This window comes from Kogia breviceps, chromosome 14 (assembly GCF_026419965.1).
Source record: "Kogia breviceps isolate mKogBre1 chromosome 14, mKogBre1 haplotype 1, whole genome shotgun sequence".
Taxonomy (NCBI): Eukaryota; Metazoa; Chordata; class Mammalia; order Artiodactyla; family Physeteridae; genus Kogia; species Kogia breviceps.
In genome coordinates, this window is record NC_081323.1 from 59,306,779 (window position 1) to 59,333,474 (window position 26,696).

General features: G+C 41.8%; 1 protein-coding gene across 50 annotated transcripts in view; it reads left to right on the top strand.

Annotated features, from left to right (window-relative positions):
- RBFOX1 (RNA binding fox-1 homolog 1) overlaps window positions 1-11,798 on the top strand; it is a 2,224,270-nt gene extending 2,212,472 nt beyond the window's left edge. For 25 of the 50 annotated variants that reach the window (XM_067013731.1, XM_067013738.1, XM_067013736.1 and 22 more), the window contains 2 exons: window positions 7,427-7,502; window positions 9,058-11,798. In XM_067013731.1, coding sequence (XP_066869832.1) covers window positions 7,427-7,502; window positions 9,058-9,180 — 199 coding nt within the window. In that variant the 3' untranslated portion in view covers window positions 9,181-11,798. Of the gene's footprint in view, window positions 1-7,426; window positions 7,503-7,872 lie in introns of all 50 variants that reach the window. The other 25 variants (XM_067013735.1, XM_067013729.1, XM_067013728.1 and 22 more) reach the window with 2 other exon arrangements.
- Window positions 11,799-26,696: the final 14,898 nt, after the last annotated feature.

The window sequence follows — 26,696 nt, forward strand, 5'->3', positions numbered from 1 at the left end:
TAACCTCAAGTTCAAATATAGCAATTGCAACTACATCTGTAACTCATAAATGAGATAGATCTTGACTCCAAAAGCATCTGTGAGTTGATTGCTAGAACTACACGTGATCCTATTAGAATAGGATCTTTCGGTTGCCTCTGCAGACCAAAAGTCTGGGCAGGAGTGAAAGGTTAGCTTGTGCAATTCTATATAAGAACCCTTGTGTCATAATCTCCACTATCTGTAGATGGCTTTAAAATGTATCTGGTTTCCTTTCATGCACTTTATCTGTGAATTAGGCAGAGCTCAGACAGAACAAAACCATTTTACAAACAAGGAAAATGAGGCTCAGAGAGATTTCCCTGCATCATTGAGCAAGGACATTGCAAAGGCAGAACTTGAACCTGGATCTTCTGGCCCCAAGCCTTTGTCCTCTGCAGGGCAGGCTGGCCTCCTGGTTTTAACTTATCGCTAAGGTCAAAAAAACATGAGTGTTCATGATGGCCGCAAGCTGCGGTGAACTAGCCAGCAAAGCAGTTCTCTTTTATTCCTTTGTTTGTTCTTTCCCTTTGATGAACTTTATGGCAACTTGGCCTCTGTTTTTTTTTTTTTTTGCGGGACGCGGGCCTCTCACTGTTGGGGCCTCTCCCGTTGCGGGGCACAGGCTCCGGACGCGCAGGCTCAGCGGCCATGGCTCACGGGCCCAGCCGCTCGGCGGCATGTGGGATCCTCCCAGACCGGGGCACGAACCCGTGTCCCCTGCATCGACAGGCGGACTCTCAACCACTGCGCCACCAGGGAAGCCCTGGCCTCTGTTTTGTGAACTCTCAGGGGTGATGTGAAATGACACACTGTGTATTTTGAGTCTCAAGAAACTTTTCTTCTGAGCGTCTTGAAGGGTTTTGACTGTCTCTGGGAGCACTGACCTAGAATCTTCAGAAAGAATAGCTGCAAGAATCTTTGCTACCGACAGAATCATTATAATGGATACAGGGGTCTCCCTGGGCCTCTCTTCTCTCTTTACTCCTCCGTCTTGCTGCCCTCACTGAACACGTGGCATTGGCTTGATCCCTTGTTCACCTGCCCCGTGGCCAATGCTGTGCTAGACACTGGGGAGAAAAGGGGGAACAAAATAGACTCGGCTCCAGCCCCCGAGGGGCTGGCATTCCAGAGGAGGACAGGTACGTCATCAGGTAGAGAGGTATGGAAACAAAATGAATGGAGATTTGCTCCATCACATGAAGGATGGGGATGGGGTTGGAAGGCATGTTTGTTTCAGAAAGAGCCATCAGGGAGGCAGGCAGCGCTGGGGAGCTGACATTGAGCTGAGACATAAGGGAGAAAGGACTTAGTTCAGATGGGAGATGGGCACGGGCCAGGGTCCTAAGGAGAGTGAATCTGCACGCATTCCAGGAGTATTGATGGGGCCAGGGCGTCTGGAGCACAGTGGGCGAGGGGTAGGGGGAGTAAAATGGGATTGAGAGCGGGGCAGGGGCAGCTCATGAAAGTTTGGATTTTATTCTAGGATCGATGGACAGCCATTGAAGGATTTTAAGCCAGGGAATTAGATATGATTAGATTTATATAGATTTATATTAGATAGATGGAAAGATAGATATAGATGATAGATGATAGATAGATAGGGAAAGACAGATAGATAGACAGATAGATTTATTTATTATTATTTTTAAACATCTTTATTGGAGTATAACTGTTTTACAATGGTGTGTTAGTCTGCTTTACAACAAAGTGAATCAGTCATACATATACACATGTTCCCACATCTCTTCCCTCTTGCATCACCCTCCCTCCCACCCTCCCCATCCCACCCCTCTAGGTGGTCACAAAGCACTGAGCTGATCTCCCTGTGCTATGCGGCAGCTTCCCACTAGCTATCTAATTTACATTTGATAGTGTATATATGTCCCTGCCACTCTCTCACTTCGTCACATCTTACCCTTCCCCCTCCCCATATCCTCAAGTCCATGCTCTAGTAGGTCTGTGTTTTATTTCCGTCCTATCACTCATCTCTTCATGACACATTTTTTTTTCTTAGAGTCCATATATATGTGTTAGCATACGGTATTTGTTTTTCTCCCTCTGACTTACTTCACTCTGTATGACAGACTCCAGGTCTATCCACCTCATTACAAATAACTCAGTTTCATTTCTTTTTATGGCTGAGTAATATTCCATTGTATATATGTGCCACATCTTCTTTATCCATTCATCTGTCGTTGGACACTTAGGTTGCTTCCATGTCCTGGCTATCGTAGATAGAGCTGCAATGAACATTGTGGTACATGACTCTTTTTGAATTACGGTTTTCTCAGGGTATATTCCCAGTAGTGGGATTGCTGGGTCGTATGGTAGTTCTATTTGTAGTTTTTTAAGGAACCTCCATACTGTTCTCCATAGTGGCTGTATCAATTTACATTCCCACCAGCAGTGCAAGAGGGTTCCCTTTTCTCCACACCCTCTCCAGCATTTATTGTTTCTAGAGTTTTTGATGATGGCCAATCTGACCAGTGTGAGATGATATCTCATTGTAGTTTTGATTTGCATTTCTCTAATGATTAATGAGGTTGAGCATTCTTTCATGTGTTTGTTAGCAATCTGTATATCTTCTTTGGAGAAATGTCTATATAGTTCTTCTGCCCATTTTTGGATTGGGTTGTTTGTTTTTTTGTTATTGAGCTGCATAAGCTGCTTGTAAATTTTGGAGATTAATCCTTTGTCAGTTGCTTCATTTGCAAATATTTTCTCCCATTCTGAGGGTTGTCTTTTGGTCTTGTTTATGGTATCCTTTGCTGTGCAAAAGCTTTTAAGTTTCATTAGGTCCCATTTGTTTATTTTTGTTTTTATTTCCATTTATCTAGGAGGTGGGTCAAAAAGCATCTTGCTGTGATTTATGTCATAGAGTGTTCTGCCTATGTTTTCCTCTAAGAGTTTGATAGTGTCTGGCCTTACATTTAGGTCTTTAACCCATTTTGAGTTTATTTTTGTGTGTGGTGTTAGGGAGTGTTCTAATTTCATACTTTTACATGTAGCTGTCCAGTTTTCCCAGCACCATTTATTGAAGAGGCTGTCTTTTCTCCACTGTATAGCCTTCCCTCTTTTATCAAAGATAAGGTGACCATATGTGTGTGGGTTTATCTCTGGGCTTTCTATCCTGTTCCATTGATCTGTATATCTGTTTTTGTGCCAGTACCATACTGTCTTGATTATTGTAGCCTTGACAGATAGATTTAGATTTAAATGGCTGGTGGATTGAAGAAGCAAGAGTAGGACCAAGGAGACAAGATTCAAGCCTGTGTTTGAATTGGTTCTGATGAAATACCCGTGGCTTATGTCAGGGTGTTGGTAGTGTGAGTGGAGCGAAGTGGACATGTTTCAGATTTCATCCGTAATTTCTGATGGATGGGATGTGCGGCCACAGAGAGCATCATGACCCGATTGCACCATTGTCCCCTTTGGCCAGGGATGGGAGGTGTGGAGGGTGACCACAGGCGCGGGTTAGTCATAACATGGCGGTCTTATGACATTACCCGTCTTTCCCATTGAGGTCCCTGGGAATTGCCACTCTTTCTTTGGGCTGTGCTGAGCCAGCTCTGAGGATAGGAGGTCGCTGACGTGCCTGGCATACCTGCTGTAAGAGTAGAGCTCAAGTCCACATCTTCCCTAATAACCTTGTGTCTAAACGGTAGTGTCACACAAGGGCGTGTTTAGAAATTAGCATTTGAAAAGAAGCCTCCTTGCTTTCAGTTTGAGCTGACATGGTCCCTTTTCCTCTGTGGAAATGAAATTTATTAATCATAATAAAACCATCGGATTCTGAAGGTAGAGGTCACCCTGAGGAGAAAAAAGAGCTCGCTCATTTACAAGGACTAGTTTTGTGCTGCTGTATTTTTCTTCTGCCTGGGAAGGGAACACAGCCAAACTGTTACCTTCCTTGGGTTTTCCACAGGGATTGAAACTTGGCCCAGGGTTATAGATAGATAAGAATTGACCATTAAAGTATGCAAGAGGAGAAGTGGGGCTGCGTTTTCACAGAATACATTCAGACTGCCAATCTGTTGTCTCCCCAAAAGAGGACGTTTTGCCACAGTAAAACCAGTCCCCAAACTTAAAAACTAATCATCATTGCTCTGAGTTTGCATTTTCACACTTGTTTTGAAGGAACACCATGCCGTGGCTTCACTTAGTAAATGTCCAAAGCGCTTTTAGTTTGCCTTTGCTGTTTACGGCCTGTACCTACAGCCAGCTTTGCCAGATGAAAGTACATAAAAAAAATCCTATTAACAGTTTTTTTTTTTTTCACCAGAGCCATGCCAGACTTTATTTTCTCATGAAATGAAAATCAACACCAAAGTTATCCATCATGTTCTTTCCCCCCTATTCGTATCTACTTCTAATAATGGGTAGAGAGGCCCGGGTTTCATGAGTGACCTCCACGAATAACAGATTTTTTTCAAAACCGTCATCATCCTTCTTGTTTTAACACACCCTGTCTTGGACGTACATCTGTTTTCTTTTTCTCCCAGAGACAGGGAGAATCTTTGATGAAAGGCCATTTTTGATGAGTCAAAGGCATGAAGGGTGTCCCGAGGAATGAAAAGCAAGAGGGGGTTGACTATTTGTTAGTTTCGCGGAGAGCGTCATCTCAGAAAAGAAACATCTACTCGTGTCACTACTTTTGAGGATCAGGACAAAGACTCGTGTAGATTATTTGAGCTCAGGGACCTTTGAAACAAGCAAAAGGAGGACTTGGGAGTAAGACATGTCCAATGAGAACTTTTTTTTTTTTTTTTTCATCTGTAAAAGGTGGTTTATCGTTATTTCAATAGGACATTACATTCAGAAAATTCCTGGGTGTAGGGTCTTTCTTGTCCTGATAAGTTCATCTTTGCCTGGTAGCAGAAAGATCCTTGATTAGTTAGCAGTCTTTCAGTTATAAGCAAGGGAAACTGTAATCAAATTGGCTTAAGGGACTGGGGAAGTTATTGGTCCATTTAACTGGGAAGTATAGAGATAGATCTAGGCAGGCTCAGTTGGATCCAGGTGACCAATAGCTGTCAAGATAACTTTCTCTGATGCAATTTCTTAGCTTTGCTTCTTTTGTCTCTTGACCTCATTCTTTTCTTTATATTTTTATTAAAAATTTTTTTATTGGAGTATATTTGCTTTACAATATTGTGTTACTTTATACTGTACAGCAAAGTGAATCAGCTATATGTATACATATGGCCCCTCTTTTTTGGATTTCCTTCTCATTTAGGTCACCACAGAGTACTGAGTAGTGTTCCCTGTGCTGTACAGTAGGTTCTCATTAGTTATCTATTTTTTTTTTTTTTTGCAGTATAGTGTACTTTATTTTATTTTTTTAACATCTTTATTGGAGTATAATTGTTTTACAATAGTGTGTTAGTTTCTCCTTTACAACAAAGTGAATCAGTTATACATATACATATGTTCCCATATCTCTTCCCTCTTGCATCACCCTCCCTCCCACCCTCCCTATCCCACCCCTCTAGGTGGTCACAAAGCACAGAGGTGATCTCCCTGTGCTCTGCGGCTGCTTCCCACTAGCTATCTAATTTACATTTGATAGTGTATATATGTCCCTGCCACTCTCTCACTTCGTCACAGCCCACCCTTCCCCCTCCCCATATCCAATGAGAACTTGGTATAATCATATTTTTTTTTTCCATCTGGAGTCAAACTCAGAGCCTGAGAGTTAGAAGATTCTTCCCCCAGCTTCTTCCCAGCTTCCCAGGCTCCATGGTGTGAGATCCATCCAGTACATTCTTATCCATCAGCTATGAGAAAGAAGATTTGAAGACAGGTGGGGGAAGATAGGGAAGGAAAAGAAGAAAGTTCATGCAAATTAGACTCCAAGGTTGATAGCACAGGCAAACGATTTCTTCCTGCCTTGTTCCTTCATTCTTTAAAGGAAAGTTCAAGACTTGACCGCTGTTGGTAACCCACATCTACCCCGTTTAGTGGCTGGTGTACCCCTCCCCCAGCCGCTGTGAATGTTGGTCGCTAATGGCACCCAGTTGCCTCTTTCTGCAGAGCCTTACCCTCTGCCAAAGAGGGTAAGTGACAAAGAGTCACTTCAACTAGCAAGTTATTCTCTGGCCTTCCGGGAAGCCCACAGCTAATGCTTAATGTACATGAACATTAAAAAACCAACCCACTTGCCTCCAGATGGGATCAACTCTGGGGCGCAATTCTCAGGATCAGGTAGAAGCTAAACTCCGGCTCAGACCCCATACGTCCTTGCTTCTCCGTTTTCCCTTTCTCTGACCTGCTCGCCACTCTCTCCTCTTGAAAGCACCCCTCAACAAACCAGGTACAGAAGAATCTCCATTTCGGGCTCTGCTTCCAGGGACCCTCACCTAACCTAACCTGCATCTCAGCTTTGATCGTTACCAATAGAGCAATGTTCAAACTCTCTCCAAGAAGATATCTGGCAGGCCATTCAAGGAAGGGTACGTGGAACCATGGAAAAGGTGTGATAGTTGCTCTGAGAGATTCAAGGATCAGCTCTGACTCTGGCTAGCTCTGTGACCTTGAGCAAGTGACTCAACTTCTCTGAACCCTAATTTCTGATTTGTTGCACTGTTCAGTTCCAGACACTTTGTAGCTATCCAATGCATTAGGCTTCCATCCCTTCTACATTTTTATCCTAAAACCTGTGCTGGGAGTCAGGGACGTGGAGGGAGGAGGATGGTAGAGAGAGAGAGAGAGAGAGAGAGAGAGAGAGAGAGAGAGAGGAAAATAAAAAACTCAGATAAGGAAATGGCATCAAGAAATATATTGTTTGAAACATGTCCCTTGCCAGAACCTGGCTATAGATGATGAGATAGAAGTTCTGGGGTGAGAGAACCCAAATCAAATCAGGCTGTAATTCTTGAGTGGTGGGGCGGCGGTCCCACGGATCCTTTAAGGATGCATCTCTTTGAATCCATTTGTTCTTTTTCCCGTTCTAAGATGTTGGACCCTAAGTGTACAGACTGGGTCGCTTCACTCTTTTTGATCCACCCTGTCTCGCTCGATTGGTGACAGCTGCATTAGGAGAAGAGGACAATTTCTCTTGATTATAGCTTGTCCTTTGTGGTTACTGGCTTTCTTAAAACCACTCTTTCAAATTGTTTCCTCTGCCTCCCTCCATCTTCGAGGTACCTACCTGAGCGGTGTAGCAAGGGGTGTGCGAGAGAAACACACACCCACCCCTTTATCACCAGCGGTGTTAAATGGACAAAGGAATGTGTTGTATGAGACGGACTTTTCTCATGTTACAGGGCTGATTGGAATATGTTTCTTATTTCTCAAGATGAACAGGGCCCCTCCACACTGTCTTGGCATTTTGTATTTTATGGTTGTGATTATTACTTCATAATTGCGTATTATGGATTCATCTTCGCCTCTGTCTTCCTTTCAGTTACGGACGAGTTTATGCTACCGACCCCTACCACCACACACTTGCTCCAGCCCCCACCTACGGCGTTGGTGCCATGGTGAGTACCATTTCCTCCTCTTCCTCACTTCTTCCTGCCTCCCATCCCTCCCCACAGCTGGGACCTTAGGATGGGTTGACGGCTGACGTCCTCTCACTTTCCCTTAATTGAATTTGTCTCCTGCTAACAGCAGCTAAAATGCCACATTAATCCTCCCGGTAAACTTGATAAATGTCTTAATTTCTTGGCAATGTAGTGCATGTAAGTTATTATATTTCTCATTTTGCAAGTCTCACCTAGCCGAGCACTTACCTTAATGAAATAATTAGTCATTTTGATAATTAAATCCATCACTAACAGAATGCAGTGTCAATGCAGAACTTTTTTTTTTCTTTTTTTTTCCTCCCTCCCTTGCTGCTCATTCACATAGCCCCAAGGTTCCAGCCCCAGCACAGACTTCAGAGGAGCTAAGCTGCACACTTCCAGGCCTCTGCTGTCAGGCAGCTGAGAATCTGACTGCCTCTCCTCCCCTATTACAATTCATGTTTAAAGTCATAGTCGCCCAGGAAAGAAAATAGAGAGAAGGGCACACTTTGTGTGTGTGCCTAGTACATAAGGAATTAGAAGGAATCAGTTTGGGGGTTGTCTTTTGGGTTTTTTTTTTTTTTTTGGGGGGGGGTCTGGGTTTTTGTTTTGGGAGGGGCGGGGGGGGAGGGCAACACTGGGAGGTGAGGGGGGGGTGAATTTGCCTGTACTTGTTCAAACTTCTATGCACTAAAACGTACAGTAAGACGTGCCCATCACGTGAGAGCGTATGCAATCATTACGAAGCTTTTGGCATGCAGTTTTCTGCTTGGGATCGAGAATATCAGTCCTTCTCCTAAAAATAAATCCCCATAAGGCATTCATCTGAATCGCCAAAACTTTTCGCGAAAGGAAATCGTTAAGTGCCACCTCCAAGCCATCTAAACCCATGGCCAGACAATTGCCTGGAGCTTGGTCGTAGAAATTCCGCCATGATTTGGAAACCTATTATTTTGCACAAGTTTAGTGACATCAAGTAATTCATCTGCACAACTCCCCTCTCAAGAGCAACTTCCATACAGATTGTTCAGCCAAGTCAAGTAAGAAGCTGATTTACATTTTCATCCTGATTTTGCATTCAGTCAGCTCCGCTTCAACACCCAGTCCACTTGGGGAATGTGTTGGAAGGGAGCGTTGAATGACTACATTCAGTAAGTCATCTGCATTTGACTTCTCGAGTGTAGCTAGAGCTTTTCCAGACGGAACATAGTATTATTAATGAATCAGACAAGCCAACAAAATGAGACACAGCCCCAGTTCTTCAGTGGTCCATTTGTACCCGAGTCCTTTTAGCTCACAGGGCTGGCTGACAGAATTTGGTTTTACAGGGATTTTTCGTTATAAGGAGCTATTGGGGGAGGTCAGGATTGGCCCTATCTTCAGTTCTCTAAGAGTGACCTGGGATGGGTAGGGGGTGCCTCCATCTTGGTTGTTTCTGAGTGTCTATTTTTTCACATTAGTCTTTTTTGATGATCCATGTGTTACAAAAGGAAAATGTAAAAAACACACCCCTTAAATTGCTTTGTTTCAGAATGCTTTTGCACCCTTGACTGATGCCAAGACTAGGAGCCATGCTGATGATGTGGGTCTCGTTCTTTCTTCATTGCAGGCTAGTATATACCGAGGGGGATACAACCGTTTTGCTCCATACTAAATGACAAAACCATAAAAACCTTCCAATGTGGGGAGAAAGGAAGCTTTCCGAGGCCTGGGTATTGCAATACATGCAGTAGTGCATCATTTTAGCATCTAAAAAAAATAAAATAAAAAGAGGAAAAAAAGTACATTTTTTATCTTATACCTCAGATATTTTGTTCTGTGTATTTTAATATTGTGGGTCTTTCATTTCTGAAGGTTCCGTAGTTTGGTTGCTGGCTGTAGGAGTTTTTGTGGTTGATCTAGAGAGATGCTAGCTATGACTAAAAACTGGTGTAGGGCCATATCCAGAGTGCTATCTCATGTAAATGAATTATATATGCTGAATATTAAGCTACTGGGGTTATCAGCTGTTTGGGAAGCGTGTAAGTGACTACAGGAGTCATGTTCTTCTGCATCTGCATTATTTTATTTTATGAAAGGGGAAGGGTGGGCGGCACCTGGGGGTTGGGACTGGGGTTTGGCTGAAAGAAAAAAGAAAATAGTAACTGATGAATCTAAACGACCCACACTGCACCAACAACCATATATCAACGGTTCTAAGTCACTCATTGTCAGTTCAAGCCAAAGGTTATGTTGTTAAGGGGATGCTTCTAATAACACTTGTGCATCCGAGCTGAATGCAGCTGTGCAAACCCACCCTTTAAACCATTCCACCCGGCGGTATTCAGCTTCTTAACCAGCCGCTAGTTATTTAGGCAAAAGACTGGTAGTTAGGCCATCCACAAGCATTCTTTTTATATTTCTTCCAGTATAATAAATTATTGATATCATTGCTGACTTTTATATTATGGGAGGGAAAAAAATAACATTAATAAAAAGGTGATAAAAAGCACTGTTTCTATTTTTTTCTTTTTTTCCAAAAAAAAGAAAGTAATAAAAACTTAAATTCTTTGTACCAGTGAAAAAAAATGTATAAAATTTACATCTGTGCAGTGGCGTTGTTAAGTTCTAGAAACAGTCTTATGAAGCTTTAGTTTTAGCCTCGTAGAACAACTGTTACAGACAGACGTATAATTTTTATGGAATTACATGATAATCATATTCGGATTTATAGAAGCATTTTACAAGTATTGCAGTCATTGGGTAGAGATAATCATGGTATTTTCATCCGCTTGGTACTTTTTGAAACATGACCGTGTCGTGTAAGCAACCTGCAATTTTTCAGTCCGTGAGAGCCCGCCCTCCCATTTTTCCTGGTCCCCAAGGATTCTCTCAAATCAGTATCTTTAGTTTGTTTTTTTTTTTTGTCTCCAAGGCCCAGGACACTTGTCAGAAGGAAGCAAAAAAGTAGGTCCACCCTCAACATCCCCCAAAGAACAAAGTCCCCCCACCTCTGAAGCAGGGCCAGAATGACACAGCCGAAAAATTGCAGTTTGTCTGTATACTTCTTCTGTTTGAAGTCTTTCCATGTTGTCCTGTTTACAAAGTTAACCTAAGTTGGGGTGTCTGTCACAGACCTTCCTGTTTTTGTATTTAAATTAAAAAAAAAAATCCTGCAGCAAGTCGTCCCCAGTAGTTTTGCTGCCATAGGTAAAATTTCCATGTGTGCGGTGCAGGCCATATGGCACGCACTTTAGTAAAGCTATCAATTCACCGCTGTGAACCTGCCAAACTGCTGTAACAACTCTGCTTTAAGACAAAAACCAAACAAAACTTAAAAAAAAAAAAAAAGTGTTTGTGATCCAGCTTTTCTCTTGTCATCCTATGTGCATGCAGTAAGATCGGTTGGATATTAAATAAAGTTTCACGAGATTTGAAAACCGAGTTTCTGTAGCTTCGCTATCTAAGACAGATCACCGTGATCTTGCAAAAAGAGAGAAACGGGGGAAAAAAACTGCTTAGCGGCCAAAAGTAGAAAAAAAATGTTCTTTTCACCAGATTGATTGGGGGGGGGAGGCGCGTGAGGGTGTTTTATTTAGAGCATCCCTGAGACATTCTTATCCCCCTACCTGGAAGATGGTGTCATGACAGTGGGTACCTGGTTGATGTTTTTAAGGGAAACGATGTACTAAAATGCTACCGCATCCGACCCCAAAGGGGAACAAGGTAGAAGGAACAGAGGGCTCGGGAGAATCAAGCGATGTCTCCCATTTGCCTCAGATTTCAAAATCCAGAATTTGCATTGTATTTGGAATCACAAACCTAGAATTCTTACTGTGTTGGTTCAAGTAAAATTAATTTGCAGTTTTGATTTTCATCGATGAGCTGTACTTTCCCCCATGATTGTATGTAGTTTTAATAAAATCATTTAGAGCCGCCTGGGTGCCAACTGATGTTACAGAATCTTTTGTCAGGCACTCCTCCAAGAGGCCAATAAGTCATTTTAAACTGTATGTCAGAGGTGTAAACAGACATTTTGGATTTTTTTAAACGGTATTTATTTGGAATGTTTTCATTTATCTAAATAACTATTGCTATTATGAATTATGGAAAAAAAAAGATTACTATCATGTGTGGCATATAGTGACTTAACACACACCTCACGCAATCTGCAAACCCAGAAAATGTGTATATCTGTCTTTAGAAATTAGTGTTTATATCACTTACAGTGGTTTGTGAATAAAGAAAACTGGTTTGTAATATCAAAAAATAAAAGCTTAGTCTGAAAAGGTCCACGTGAGTTGTGTTCTGAGTCCTTTGGCTTCTGTGTGTTTCCTGGGGGAGTGGAGTCATCACGCCCACACAGGGCTGCCCTTGTGCCCACCAGGGGGCATGGGTTGGGGCCACCCAGGTGAGCAGTGGGCTGTCCTTGTTGCCACAGGTAGACCCAGGCGCTTCCTGCAGGTGCTCTGACTGCCTGGCTCGGGGGCTCCCCTTCCTCATGTATCTTTCCAAAGAAGTCGGTGGAACCAACCACAGATGTTTAAGAAAGAAACAGAACTAAGCTTAGCTCTTTCCTAGCATGGAAATATCAGTCTTTGGTTTAAAACAAAACAAAAACAACAACAAAAACAACTGTACATTTCAAATGAAACATCTACTAACATCTATTAAGTTATTAGTCCAACTTTTAGTTACTAGTACAATTCGGGAGACTTGTAGGAAGAAGATGAAAGAATAATCATAATAAGTGGTAGAGTTTACATGTATTGAGGGCTTACTAAGACCAAGAATCTTGTGTGCCTTATTTCATTTAATTATTTAATGCTCCCACCAGGCTTGGATTATCTACCCCATTTAGTTATCTTAATAATATCCTAATCCTATCTTATTTACTTATCTTAATACCGCTATCAAGTTGGTAATACACATAAAGATTTTTAAAATATGGGCTCTGGAAGCAGGTGTTCTGAGTTTGAATCCTGATTTGGTCCCTTGCCAGCTGCAGTCAAGGGTAGGTTAAACCAAAGCTCTGTGCCTCGGTCTCCTCATCCATAATTCAGGATGAGAAGACCACCTACCCTTTAATACTGTTATGTGGAATAAAACCATATATGGGAAGGGCTTACAGTGGTACTTCATAAATTGCAAGCTCATTATTCACAGGTGAGGACACTGAGACCAAAGAGGTTAATTTATCTAAACCACACAGCGAGCAAGTGGCAGGTCCAACATTCCAAAATCGGTCCCTGTTCTCCTGGCCCAATGGGAAATTTCGGCACTCAATTTTAGAAGAAGTCTTGCTCTAAGAGCCAAAGGCTGATTTTTTTTCTCCACAACGCAGTTGTCTTTAGAGCATTCATTATACCATTTCAAGTATATTCAGTGGTCCCTCCTCTGTAAACTCCTTATACATGGGACTGTACAAGTTAAGTCAACTTCCATTGCTCTCTTGCCATTGATCTTTGAGGACAGTGTTACCCTGATTGTATAAATGAAGACAATAAGGATAGGTCCTATGATCTTCCTAAAGTCATGTCTAGTGACTGTTGGCCTGGAAGCTTGCATCTTCTTCCAAAAATTCTCTCTCACTATTGATGATGTTGGTGGTGGTGATGGTGAACTTGGGCTTCTAATACTCTCCTTACGAAATATGTGAGGCTGTATTAATTTCAAAAAGAGAAGTCCCCAGCTTTATCCTGGCACATGGTGAGGAGATGATAGCCATCTCCTAAAATGCTGGCTTACAGCTGAGTCCCTGCCCTGTCCAAATAGGAGGATGTAAGTAGAGGTGAATCTCCCAAATCAGGTTCTTCTCTAAAACGGAGATAAGCACATATATTTCACGTCAAGTGTAAAGAAAATAAAAAATGGATGGCAGAGGTGAAACGGTTTCTTACAAGACTCGACCAGTGGACGCCAGTGCTTGACACCCACCCATCTCCTCCACCTCGATAGTGGGCAGAGGTGAGCTAATGGGCCAGGGGAAGGTCATGAGGTGATGCCCACTAGGTGCAATGCACAGGCTTTGTGTATAAATAGAGGCTGGTACTTATTTATTTGTTTTGTGGACAATGCCTGGGAGGTAGTCAGAGCCTCATCTCATCTGTAATTCTTTTTTCTTAGAACTGTATTTTAATTAAACAGGAAAACCTTCTCCATGTTAAAAAAAAATTTTAAAAAATATGCACTACAAATCTGACTCCATTAGCGTAGACCATTCTAAGTCCCATTTTCCCACTCAACATCCCAACAACCTGGATTCTTTAGGCTGGTACCCAAAGACTGTTGCTACTTCCTGGCACGTAGCTACTTTTCCTGCAAACAGAGCTCCATAAGCACATTGCTTTCCCATGCACACACATGCAAAAGCCCTTTCCTGCTGTGATCATGTCCCTGCAATGTACCATCCAGAGACGTTCTCTCTCAGAAACACTTGATGAGCTGGCTGAAAAAGCAGATTCCTGGGCCCCATCTGCTTCCAGGACTCCCAGGGTTGAGTATTGGAGGTCCCATCTTTCAGTGAACTTCCTAATTGTGTTCATGGCTTGTTCTCCCTCCAGATCTGACCCTTGTAACACCGGCAGAGCCAATCGCGTGTGTGCACGAGTATACGTATACACAAGCACAGACCTACACGTGCATATAGCCATGCATATTCTTACCCTTTCTCATGACAACCTGTGATTATTTTTTCACACTTAAGTCAAGAATTAGGACTAAAAAAATAGTCTCTCTAGGGAAGAGATAAAACTATCATTTTTGTTGGAAAACGAAGGTGGTTTTTTGGTTCTGTTTTTTATTCATTGCTGGATGATACATGTGTGTGCATGTATGGTGTTATATGTTATACACTATATATTACATATTTAGGAAGTTTGTATTTAAATTCACAAGGCACAGTATTCTCTGAGGGATATGAAATTCTCATTGTACAATCGCTTAACCTGATGCTTGATATTGGACCAAAGGCCAGGGTTTCTCATTGCTTTTTTGCAGTCCTAAGGAATAGAGATTTGGGGGGGTGACCAGGAGCAGCTGGCCCCGGGGCACCTTTGAGGAGTCTCCTAGGAGAGCCCAGTCTTACCTTATATGCTGTGTCCTAATCACCCTCCTGGAAAGTTGGGGTTGGGGAACCAGAGGTGTGTCTCTGATTCTTATGGCCTAGAAAATGCAGGCTGCTTTGATCACAGGTATCTGGCTTAGAGAAGGGAATTTACCGACTCTCTCAAAGGGGAAATATTTTCTGGACAGCAAAGTGGCATTGTGATGAAAACACCCAGGGTTCTTTTAAAACGAATGGTGTCATTCCCTAAAGGTAACAGATGTTATAGCTTGTATTGAGGATGAAAGAAATAACAAGACTAGCTAACACTGTCTGAATACCATCTCAGCCTGTCTACAAAACAGACATATTTAATCTATATACTATAAACACATAACTGTCTATACATGAACATGTATATGAGAGGCATTCAGAAAGTCTCTTAGCCTCGCTGTGCTTCAGTTACATTCCCTATAAAATGCAGATAATAAATAATACCCACCTCATAGTGTTCTTATGAGATGCATTCAAAAGTGTGAAGCACTGGGGCTTCCCTGGTGGCGCAGTGGTTGAGAATCAGCCTGCCGATGCAGGGGACGCAGGTTCGTGCCCCGGTCCGGGAAGATCCCACATGCCGCGGAGCGGGTGGGCCCGTGAGCCATGGCCGCTGAGCCTGCGCGTCCAGAGCCTGTGCTCCGCGATGGGAGAGGCCACAACAGTGAGAGGCCCGCGTACTACAAAAAAAAAAAAAAAAAAAAGTGTGAAGCACTTAGCCTGGCATATAGCATTTTTTCTTTTTACTAACAAATCATTTCTATATCTATCTGTATATTTGATCTGTGTCCATATATATTTCATAGATTCAAATAATATATATTCCATATCTATATGATATGTAACACAATTATACATACAGATGTATGTATAATCTATACAGTTTATACATCCAAAATAAATCTCTTTGTATACACACATGGATACCAAAAGCTTTTTAATATGTAATATGTTTATTTTTATGCATTAGCATAGCTACAATATACCCATTAGTGGACCATAAATATATATGCTAGTTCTTGTAAAGCACATAGATACTGACAGAGGAAACGATCAGCAAATGGAACTTATCAACATCATAGTTATTATTATCTTATTTAATCCTCAAGAACTGGCAAGGCAGGTACTACTATTATTACCCGCTCTACCCACCAGGGAGCAGAAGCTTAAGCAAACCTGGTGATGCCCAAGGGTTACGGCTCTACGTGGTGGAGCCGAGCCGTGGGCGCCGTGGGCGCCGTGGGCATTGACTGGCTGGCTGGCTCCAAAGTTTTTGCTGCTCCACGCTGAACAATACTTTACAGACACTTGCCACTTCATCCTTGTGGCATCCCAGGTAAGTAACTTGGCCATGACTTCCTACACTTGTTCAAAAGGTGGAAATCAGGATGGTCCCAGAGTCCGCCTCTGAGAGTGCAGACCACCCTCCCATGATTATCCTCAGGGTCCCCAGCCCACGCCTGTGACTTTGACATCCCAGCTCTCCGACTGAGGCAGGCAGATGGTGCGTTGCCTGCATGAGGCAAAAAGACAGGGAGAGCAAGAGAATTCCCCAGCCTCTAAGAAAGAAGAAACAACAGAACCGCGGGTAGAAAACAGAAGAGCAGAGACCCAAGAAGTAGGGTCATGGTGTTGCTGCAGGCAGGTGATGGTTGTAAAGCAGGCAAATTGGCAGCTCGGCAGCACGCAGACTCCAGCAACCCTTAAAGGAGAGTTTTTTTAAAAAGCAGACAGCAATTTCAGGTCAGCGCATGAAACCCTCACCGGTAAGGCAAACTTTCTACAGCCACACCAGGAAGTTGTTTGGAACTGAAAAACAGGTCAGAGGCACTGCATACAGCTTGACTTTTATCTCCCCCAAACACTCCTAGGCTGGCGAGCAGCAGGGAGATTCATTACTGTAAGTAGGATTTCGGCACCAGAGGAAACTGCCGCTCAGCGGGACAGGGCTGTCAGCGTAACTGACTTGCTGCTGCTTCTCCCTTTTTTATTTTCCTAAACTGCATGACTAGATGATGTATTGTTCTTTGGACTATTTCCTTTTTTTTCCCCAAGCCCTGTTCTTCCCCTCTCCCCCTAAAGACCCAGAGAGAGCGAGAGAGAGCGCGCAAGCTTTTGCTTTGTGAGAAAAGGAGGTGAGAAGGAAAAATTAAAAACCCACAAAACTTTCAATGTCAGTTGCAATCTTCTGAGATTGAAATTCAAAATTGTTTGTGCCCTACCTGGTAGAAGAAAAAATCCTCCTTTCTTTTTATCATTTGTTTCCATCATTTAGAAACAAAAAAAAGAATGACTCATGAAAGTTGATATAAACAAATAATCGTGATTTCCATTTGCTGTGAGAGACTTAGACATGCAGTAGCCAGAATGGAAACACGGACAGCAAAATTCAGTGGTTAGAGGTCTTTTGCCTCTTTTTAAAAATTTCTCTCCATCGACCTTTCAACTCTGCCTCTGTTATCATCTATCTTCTTCCCAACTGTGCAACCTTAGGCAACTTAATCAGCCCCTCTGGGGCTCAATTTTCATGTGGGTGGAATAAAAGGGTTTTGGTGAGAATTAAATGGGGCTGTGCACTGAGAGGTTTGGTTCTGAAAAAAGTCACTCACCTCCCAATTGGCAACAGAAATCGAACCCCATGTTAAAAAGTGAGACATTGGATTTTTTAATGGCAGGAGGGAGTTCCAAGCTAGGTTGACTTTGGAAAATCAGGGGGAATGCTCACCTATTGAAACTGTTCTTGGAAACCATCATAGCACTTTGGAGTCTGCATGCACGCCACCCAGAAAACAGCCCGGAAGACTCTGCTTTCGGTTTGCAGATCCGCAAATGCACATCCCCCCCAATGCCAGGCAACGCAGCATTAGAGCCACTCCACTCCAAGTGTGAATCTCAGCGCCAACACTTGGTTGTGGGCCAACGCATTTAACCACATGAAGCCCCCCTTCCTTGTTAGTGAAATAGAGAAAAATAGAATTACCTTGAAGGGCAGTTGTGAGAAAAGGGTAAGAAAATGCACATAAACTGCTCTGAACATAGAAGATGTGCACTAAATAGTCACCCCTCCTTTTCTCCTTCATAGCCTCAATATATTACCATCTAGAAAGTTCTCTTCCTTCCTGGTTTAGAGGATTTAAAGTAAAGCAAAACGGGGACTTCTCTGGCGGTCCAGTGGTTAGGACTTCGCCTTCCAGTGCAGGGGGTGCAGGTTCAATCCCTGGTCGGGGAGCTAAGATCCCACATGCCTTTCGACCAAAAAACCAAAACATAAAACAGAAGCAATATTGTAACAAATTCAATAAAGACTTTAAAAATGGTCCACATCAAAAAGAATATGTTTAAAAAAAATAAAGTAAATAAAGCCAAAAAAACCCCCACAAAGGGCTTCCCTGGTGGCGCAGTGGTTGAGAATCCGCCTGCCGATGCAGGAGACACGGGTTCGTGCCCTGGTCCGGGAAGATCCCACATGCCGCGGAGCAACTAAGCCCGTGAGCCATGGCCGCAGAGCCTGTGCGTCCGGAGCCTGTGCTCCGCAACGGGAGAGGCCACAACAGTGAGAGGCCCGCATACCGCAAAAAAAAAAAAAAAAAAAAAAAAAAAAACCCCCACAAAGTCTTATAGGTACCAAACCCACCCTCCACAGAGCTTTGGAATTTCAGTGGCTAGTGTTGAGTCAGGGTGATTGGCATGCAGCCTAGACTTTGAGAGCTCCTGCCTTAGATCTCATCAACTCTAGAGGTTCTTATACCCAGCTGCACAGTAGAATCAGGTGGGATGCTTTTGCCAAAAATCCATGCCTAAACTTCATTTCCAGGGGCTCTGATTTAATTATCTAGGTGGGCTGGGTTGCCATACTGTTACTAACCCATCCTCATTTTACATACGAGGAGCCTGGGGCTCCAAAAGAGGAAGCGACCCACCCAAGCAGTTAGCTGAAAAATCCAGGATTCCAACCCAGGTCTAAAGGATTCCAACGTCTGTACTCTTAACTGCCCTTTCAACCCAAAATGATGCTGAAAGGTACTTTCTAATCTCCAAGAGAACTCAAAAGTTGGGAAAGTTAAAGTATCAATACTAAAATGTAGAGCATGATTTTCCTTGGGAGATCAGTCTTTTATCCCAAACTCAGACTACCTGGGAGAAAGACTTTTCATATAATGTGAGATTAGCATAGATCCCTTCAGTTGCAGGGGCAGAAACTCAACTCAGATTGGCTCAATAACAGCAAGAAATGTTGAGCCCCGACTTTAGGCATGCCTGACTCCACCAGTATGCGATGCTGTCAGAACTCTATCTTTCTCCATCCCTCCGCTCTGTTTCACATTGTGTTTAGCCCTCATATATTTTTTCATACTTCCAATTGGCTCCCTCCGTTTGGTGGGGTAGTTGCCATCTGACAGCCTTGAGCCTATATTGCTTCATCTTAGAAAAACCAGCTAAAATTATGGCTTCTTGCTCACACTGTGAGACCATGTAGTGAAGACATAGCAAAAGCCAGGGAAGGATTCTGATTGGTCCTCCTTGGACCAATCACTGTGCCTGGGAGGCTTGGGGTGCTCTGATTGGCCAATTTGGATTAGCATCCTCATAGAGGTTTCCATTCTTGTCGTATAAGACAAGGAACAACCCATCAGGGCAGAGAAGTGTGGCATTGCCAAAAAAGGAAAATGTCCCTATGTAGATGAAAACTACAAGTGCATGCATGCTATAATCCATGACCTTGACTTCCAGCCTTAGGGCTTGATGGCATTATTAAAATGAAAACTTCATCCCAGACATGAACTGAGTAATACTAGAATACTTCATTTCTTCTCCAAACTTTTCACGTCGTGTGCTAGTAAAATTGGGGAAGAAGCACTGCCTGTAAGACTCCAAAGCATCATTGAAATTTAATTTTCTCAACATAACCATGACCGTAGCCATTAAGAGTAAGTATTCTCTCCATCTGGGAAAGTGCTAAGATAATTTTTGAAACCTTGAAGAAATGAAGACCACAGACATTGCCCATCCCGAAATCGCTCTTTTTTAGTTTGACTGCCTGCTGAGCTAATGACCCACTGACTGGGTTTTAGGCTTTTGAAAGCCGAGTTCTAACATCAAACTTTCATCTCAGAGATAGCAGCCTGTCTCTAATGAATTTTTTATTTGTTTACTCATTGCTTCTCCTGGATATAAAAGTAACACTCCTCTTTTTAATATTAAAAATAAAACTTTAAATCAGAGCCTAATCCAATGCCAAACTGTTTAAATTCACTACCTCCAAGACCGCTTCGCTTCTGGAGAAATCATGCTCTGAAATAAAGGAGGATGGTACTATGGGGAAAGAGTGACATGCCATATGTATGTTCTTTTTTTTAAAGCCTTTTGCGAGCATAGCAGTAAATGATTCATGTGAAACTGTGCACTGTACATCATGTGAGTTCCAGGAACATGTCCACCAAACAGCTGTGCTCCTTATCTCGGGAGGGGCTGCTCTCAAAGGCTCTCTCTCTCCATCACTCTCCTCTCTGTCCTGTAAGCCTGATGTGTTGACTCTTGGGGATTTGGAAACCATCAATAAGAGACAGTGCCACGCGAAGACGTTGGGAGTAAGGGTGGGGTCCAGATGCCACTCAAGGGAAGCCTTGCACCCAGGGGCTGCTCAGAAGGCCAGGAGTGCATTTAGCCAAACTTCTGGGTGTTGTTTACTTGTCTTCCACACACAGAGTGGGAAAAACAAAATGTAATAAATAAAATACAGTAGGATGCAAGAAGACCCACCAGGATATGGGATTGACTGTAAGAATAGGAAGCAGATCGGTGATGACCTAGGGCCAGGGTGGGGGTGGGGGTAGAACAGGGAAGGACTACAGAAGGCCACCAGGAAACCCTTGGGGGTTCACTATTTGGATCTGGGTGATGGTTTCAGTGGTACATGCATATATCCGAACTCATTAAATTGTATACTTTGTGTGTAGTATGTAATTAAATTTGTTTTTCTCCTGTTAATCTGCCTTATTTCATTTGTATTGTTAGACCAGCCACAGGACCTGGAAGGGTAGAAAGAAAATGTTTCCTTCCCAACACAGGAAAGGCAACTCTTAGAGTCACTGTGTTTATTTGTTCACAGAAGTGGTGATCCCATACTGGCAAACCATGACCCTCCACTGTCCCGTCCTGTGTGTAAGCCAGAATGACCATTGATAGGTGAAAAGGAAGACTCTTCAAATAATTATTTATTGGGTTACAGGAAAGCCCAAACTTTTTGGCCAACCCATGCTCTGCAGATGCCCTACTATGAACTTTTCACCTATTTTCTACAAGTACGGATTTCATTAACACCTGAGGGATGATAACTGGATTTGTAATCTTATCAGGGTCCATGGCACTTGCTCGGAGTCTGACTGATCTGGTGTCAAAGCCTGGGTCTCCTATTATATCTCTGGATGACCCTAGGGATGTCACCTGACATTCAGGAACCAAAGTTTCCTCATATGATAAAAATGGGATAAATGAAACCATACACCCCCTCAGGCTATGAAGAGAAGTACATGATATAATAAGTAAAATCCATAGCGCTATGCTTCTCACACATCCGGGGTACAAGAAAGCCTATCGTTATTGCCATTATGATTATTCTTGTTCCAGGTACTTTCTACATCCTGATAAATTTGGTGGGTTTGGGGGGAAAGGGCTCCTGCAGGAAGAAGATGGTCTTGACATTCCTGCCTTCAGAGGGGGAAAGGGCAGGTTCAGGACTTTTGAGTGATCTAACTCAACAGATATGTACATTTCTCTGACTCCCTGACATGGCTCTCCACTGGGACAATGTTTCTCTACTGACAGATTTCCAAATGTAACAGGGAAAAAGAAAAAAAATGTATATGTTGTTGCTGAAAAAAAAAAAAAAAAGGAAGACTTCATTGAAAGCCTGGGAGCATTTCAGAACCAATGTAATCAAACCCATGTCTCTGCTTGAGAATGAGAGTATTTGAGATGTAGTGTGGGTTGGGTAGGTGGGAGTTTGGACAGAGGAAAACACCGTGAACTTGAAGAGCTATGTGTGTCTCTTGTACCACTTTCATGTCTCACCTTGAGGCACTCTCCTTAAATCCCAGGGTCATACATTTTTCTGAACCTCTCTCCTTGGCTGATGCCCCAGTAGAATGACACTGACTGCTTAATGCCCAGCTGACCAATGAGGATAAAAATCATTTACATAAACTCACCACATCTGATCTGCCACTTGCCTCTATGAAATTCAGTTTCCTTATCTGAAAAATGGGCAGAGCAATGAAACATACCTCATAAGGTTGTTCAGAGAAAGAAATGAGACCCTGCCTAGGGAAAGGTAGGTTGTGCTTGACACAAAACTGTATCCTTTAGCCATTTTTATTATCAGGAGAGAGAAAAAAGTCTCAGGAGAATTCACATGATAAAAGAATTCACTTCTCAGAAAGAGAACGCTCCTATACTGTTGGTGGGAATGTAAATTGGTGCAGCCACTATAGAGAACAGTATGGAGGTCCCTCAAAAAACTAAAAATAGAGTTGCCATATGATCCAGCAATCCCACTCATGGGCATATATCCAGACAAAACTATAATTCAAAAAGATGCATGCACCCCTATGTTCATAGCAGCACTATTTACAATAGCCGAGACATGGGAACAACCTAAGTGTCCACTGACAGGTGAATGGATAAAGATGTGGTACATATATACAATGGAATCCTACTCAGCCATAAAAAAGAATGAAATAATGCCATGTGCAGCTACATGGATGGACATGGAGATGATCATACTAAGCAAAGTATGTCAGAAAGAGAAAAACAAATATCATATGATATCACTCATATATGGAATCTAAATATGACACAAATGAACGTATGTTTGAAACAAAAACAGACTCACAGACGTAGAGAACAGATGGGTGGTTGCCAAGGGGAAGGGGGTGGAGGAGGATTGGATCGGGAGTTTGGGGTTAGAAGATGTAAACTGGTATACATATAATAGATGAACAACAAGGTCCTACTGTATAGCACAGGGAACTATATTCTGTATTCTGTAATAAACCATAATGAAAAAGAATTTTTTTTAAAGTGGGGAAAAGGGCTTCCCTGGTGGTGCAGTGGTTGAGAGTCCGCCTGCCGATGCAGGGGACACGGGTTCATGCCTCGGTCCGGGAAGATCCCACATGCCGCGGAGCAACTAAGCCAGTGAGCCATGGCCGCTGAGCCTGCGTGTCTGGAGCTCCGCAACAGGAGAGGCCACAACAGTGAGAGGCCCGCGTACAGCAAAATAAAAAAGAAGTAAAAGTGAGGAAAGAAAGAATCTACTTCTCAGAACCCATTTTGATGAGACTTTGATAGAGACCTGAGTCAAAATTAAGAATAAGAAGCACACATTTTCCAAATTACTTCGAATTGCCCAAAGATATTTGCTATTTTACTGATGGATAAATATAACCAAAAACGTGTGTGAAAATGTGTGTGTGTGTGTGTGTGTGTGTGTGTGTGTTGAGTGAGACTGAGAGATTTCTCAAACAAAGTAGATACGATTGAACTGAAACTCAATCTAAATAATTTCCCAAACTCCTACAGTCCAATCAATTGCCATATTTTACAAATCAAACTCAAACTGGATATTATGTTCAGCTTCAAAGGTCTTGACCATTTTCTCAAATCTAATTTAGCTATTAAGAATAAAATAAAGAAATATGCAAGTAAATTAATTAAATAAGCAAAGCTCTTGGTGACTAAGATTTCTTCCAAAGGAACATTATAAGTTATTCCAGATGACACTCTCCAGTCTTTGTCTTATAAATATTCATTCATTCAATAATTTTTTAATGAAGCACCTACAATTAAAACTCGGATATGGTACTCATGCCTCTTAATAACCTGGCCCCATTTAACCCCTTCTTCCCCTCTCATGAGTTCCAGGATTCAGTTGTACCAAATAACTTAATTCACCAAATATTCCAAGGCTTACTTTCACCCATATGCCCAATTTCTTTTGCCTACAGGGTAAATTCTTACACACTGTTAAATTCTCAACTTTGAACTATTAAAAAGAAAATAACTTAAGTGACTCAAATAGAGCAAAAGACTTAACTCAGCTAATATGCTTCAGGGACCATCTGAACTTGGTAACTCAAGGCAAGGTTGGAATTCTATTGGGTGAGGACAAGGGAGGGGTACATGACTTCAGGAACAGATTGGACATGTAACAGTTTTCACCTTTAACTTCTGTAAAGGTATGGTTGGAAAAGTTAGAGATTTTTCTATTTTATCATGCCTCTTGTGCAGGAGTGTTAGTGATCCCATTCTGATAACTATCCAACAGTGCATTAAAGAAAGAGATTGCAAGCCTTGAGATCTGTCAGTCAAGTTCAGGAAGAGGAGAGGTGGAAAAAATAGGGAGGAGAAAGATTCAAGGGTCAAAGTCAAGGGGAACTGGACATGCTCTATTGTGCCCATTTTGTTTTACAGTTCTCCTCTTGGTTAAGTTTAATACCTTTCATTGTTGACTAAATGGGTTAGGAGAGAAAACAAGGTTACAGGGATGTATAGGACTCAGGAACAGACCAGAGTTGGTTGAAGGGGCTGTTTGTTCTTTGATCTTTAATTCCTTAATCATAGCTTGCATCATCTGTTTGGACAGGGCAATACTGTTGATCTTAATTAATCATGATGGAATATACTTGATGAGGGCTATTTCTAGCAGGAGAAAAAGAAAAAAAAAAAAGATCCCTAGCCCTTGGGGAAAAAAATGCACATCCAGGACTGTAGCCCTCTTGGGACTATCCAGGAAAAAATATCCCATCCTCAGCCACCTAAAGCTGATCCATGAGTCCAAGAAGCCAAGACCATGTTGGTCACTTGACAAATGTTCTGGTTTGATTCAACAAAAATATACCAGAAAGTTTTCTGGGAATGTACACAAAGTAATCATCACTGATGACGTTGCATGTGTCTCCGTAGATGCCAGGAGGTTGTCTAATGTTGTTTGATGATGGGAAACTGTCTTCTGGAGTCCCCGCATTTCTCAAGCAAGTATGTCAACATTTGTACTGGCAATCTTAGTAGCTTATGTGACTTGATAAATGATAACAAATATCTCACAAAAAAATCTGCAACTAATATTGAAGTTACAGTGAAAATTCAATGCTTCCTTCCAAAGATTAGGCAAAAAAAAAAAAGGGATGTCTGCTTTCATCACTTCTATTCAATATTGCATTAGTGGCCCTAACAAGTGTAATAAAATAAAATAAAATAAAAGTTATAAAGTTTGAAAGGAAGAAGTAAAACTCTACTTACAGATGATAGGATTTTGCATGTAAAAAACCTAAAGGATTCTACAAAAAAAATAAATTCTAGAATAAACAAGTAAATTAGCAAGTTGTAAAAGATAAAATTAATATACAAAAATCAACTGTATCTCTGAAATCTAGCAAAGAACAATTGGGAAAAATATCATTTACAAAATCATGCAAAATATAAAATACTTATAAACTTAACAAAAGTCATGCACCAAAAACTGTAAGATATTGCTAAGAAGGATTATAGAAGACTTAAAATATGGAAACTATGCAATGCTCATGTATTAAAAGACTCAATAGTACTAAGATGTCAATTGTTTCTGTATTTATTTACAGATTCAGCATAATATTTTTCAATATCCATAAAGACATTTTGTAGAAACTGACATGATGATTCTAAATGTATGGTGAAATGCAAAAGACTAAGAAGAGCTTGAACAATTCTGAATAAGAACAATTTAGAGGAAAAAAAAAAGTTAAAGGATATACTCTAATTGGATTCAAGACCTACCATAAATTGACAGTAAGAGGATAGACATACAGACCAATAGAATAGAATAGAAAGCCTAAAAATACATATATGAACAAATGGTTTTTGACACAGGTCATTGCTTTTGACAAAGCAATTCAAGAAGAAAGAGTAGGGTTTCCCTGGTGGCGCAGTGGTTGAGAGTCCGCCTGCCGATGCAGGGGACATGGGTTTGTGCCCCGGTCCTGGAAGATCCCACATTCCACGGAGCAGCTGGGCCCGTGAGCCATGGCCTCTGAGCCTGCGCGTCCGGAGCCTGTGCTCCGCAAGGGGAGAGGCCACAACAGTGAGAGGCCCGCGTACCGCAAAGAAGAAAGAGTGTTTTCAACAACCCCTGATATTAGACAAAACAAAAATCTTCACCACTCCCCTACTCTTCTTATTGGTTGAGCTAGATCACAGACTTATCCCAAAAGCTAAAACAATATTCTAGAAGAAAACGTAAGAGAATATCTTCATAAACTTGCAGTAAGCAATGATTTCTTAGAACACAGAAATACTAACTATAAAAGAAAAAAAACAGAACCTGATCAAAATTTTAAATGTCTGTTTATCAAAGGGTGCTAAACATATCATAAATAGGCAAAATGTTGACTGGGATAAAATATTCATAATAAATATATGTGACAAAGAACTTACATGCTGAATACATTAAAAAGAAAAAGAAGCTCATACAACCCATTTTTAAAAAATGGGCAATAGATTTAATCATATACGTCACAAAAGAAGGTACACCAAAGTTCAATCAACTCAAGAGAAGGTGTTGAACGTCGTTAGGTAGGAGAGAAATGCCAATTAAAACAAATATGAGAACTTCTGGAAGGATGAGCATATTTATATCTTTATAGGCATATGGGTTATACAGGTATGTGAATTTGTCAAATGTGGTTGATCTGCATGATCACAAACTGTGCATGTCATTGTGTATAAATTATTCTTCAAAAAAAGGACCTTGGTATGTTTTTAAGAGGCATTTCAATGTTCTACAGGTCATCAACCCTCAGAAGAATCAAAATGGAATTTCTGAGCATTGGTTCACATTCTCATCTCTTATTCTAGCTGAAGTTCTGAACAACGTGGTTGGTGCTTAGAATAATGAAATACAGTCCCCAACTTACAGTGGTTAGACCCAGCGTTTTTCGCCTTTATGATGGTGCAAAGGCAATGTGCGTTCAGTAGAATCATATTTCAAATTTTGAATTTTGATCTTTTCCCCAGCTAGCAACATGTAGTCCGATTTTCTCGTGTGATGCTGGCAGTGA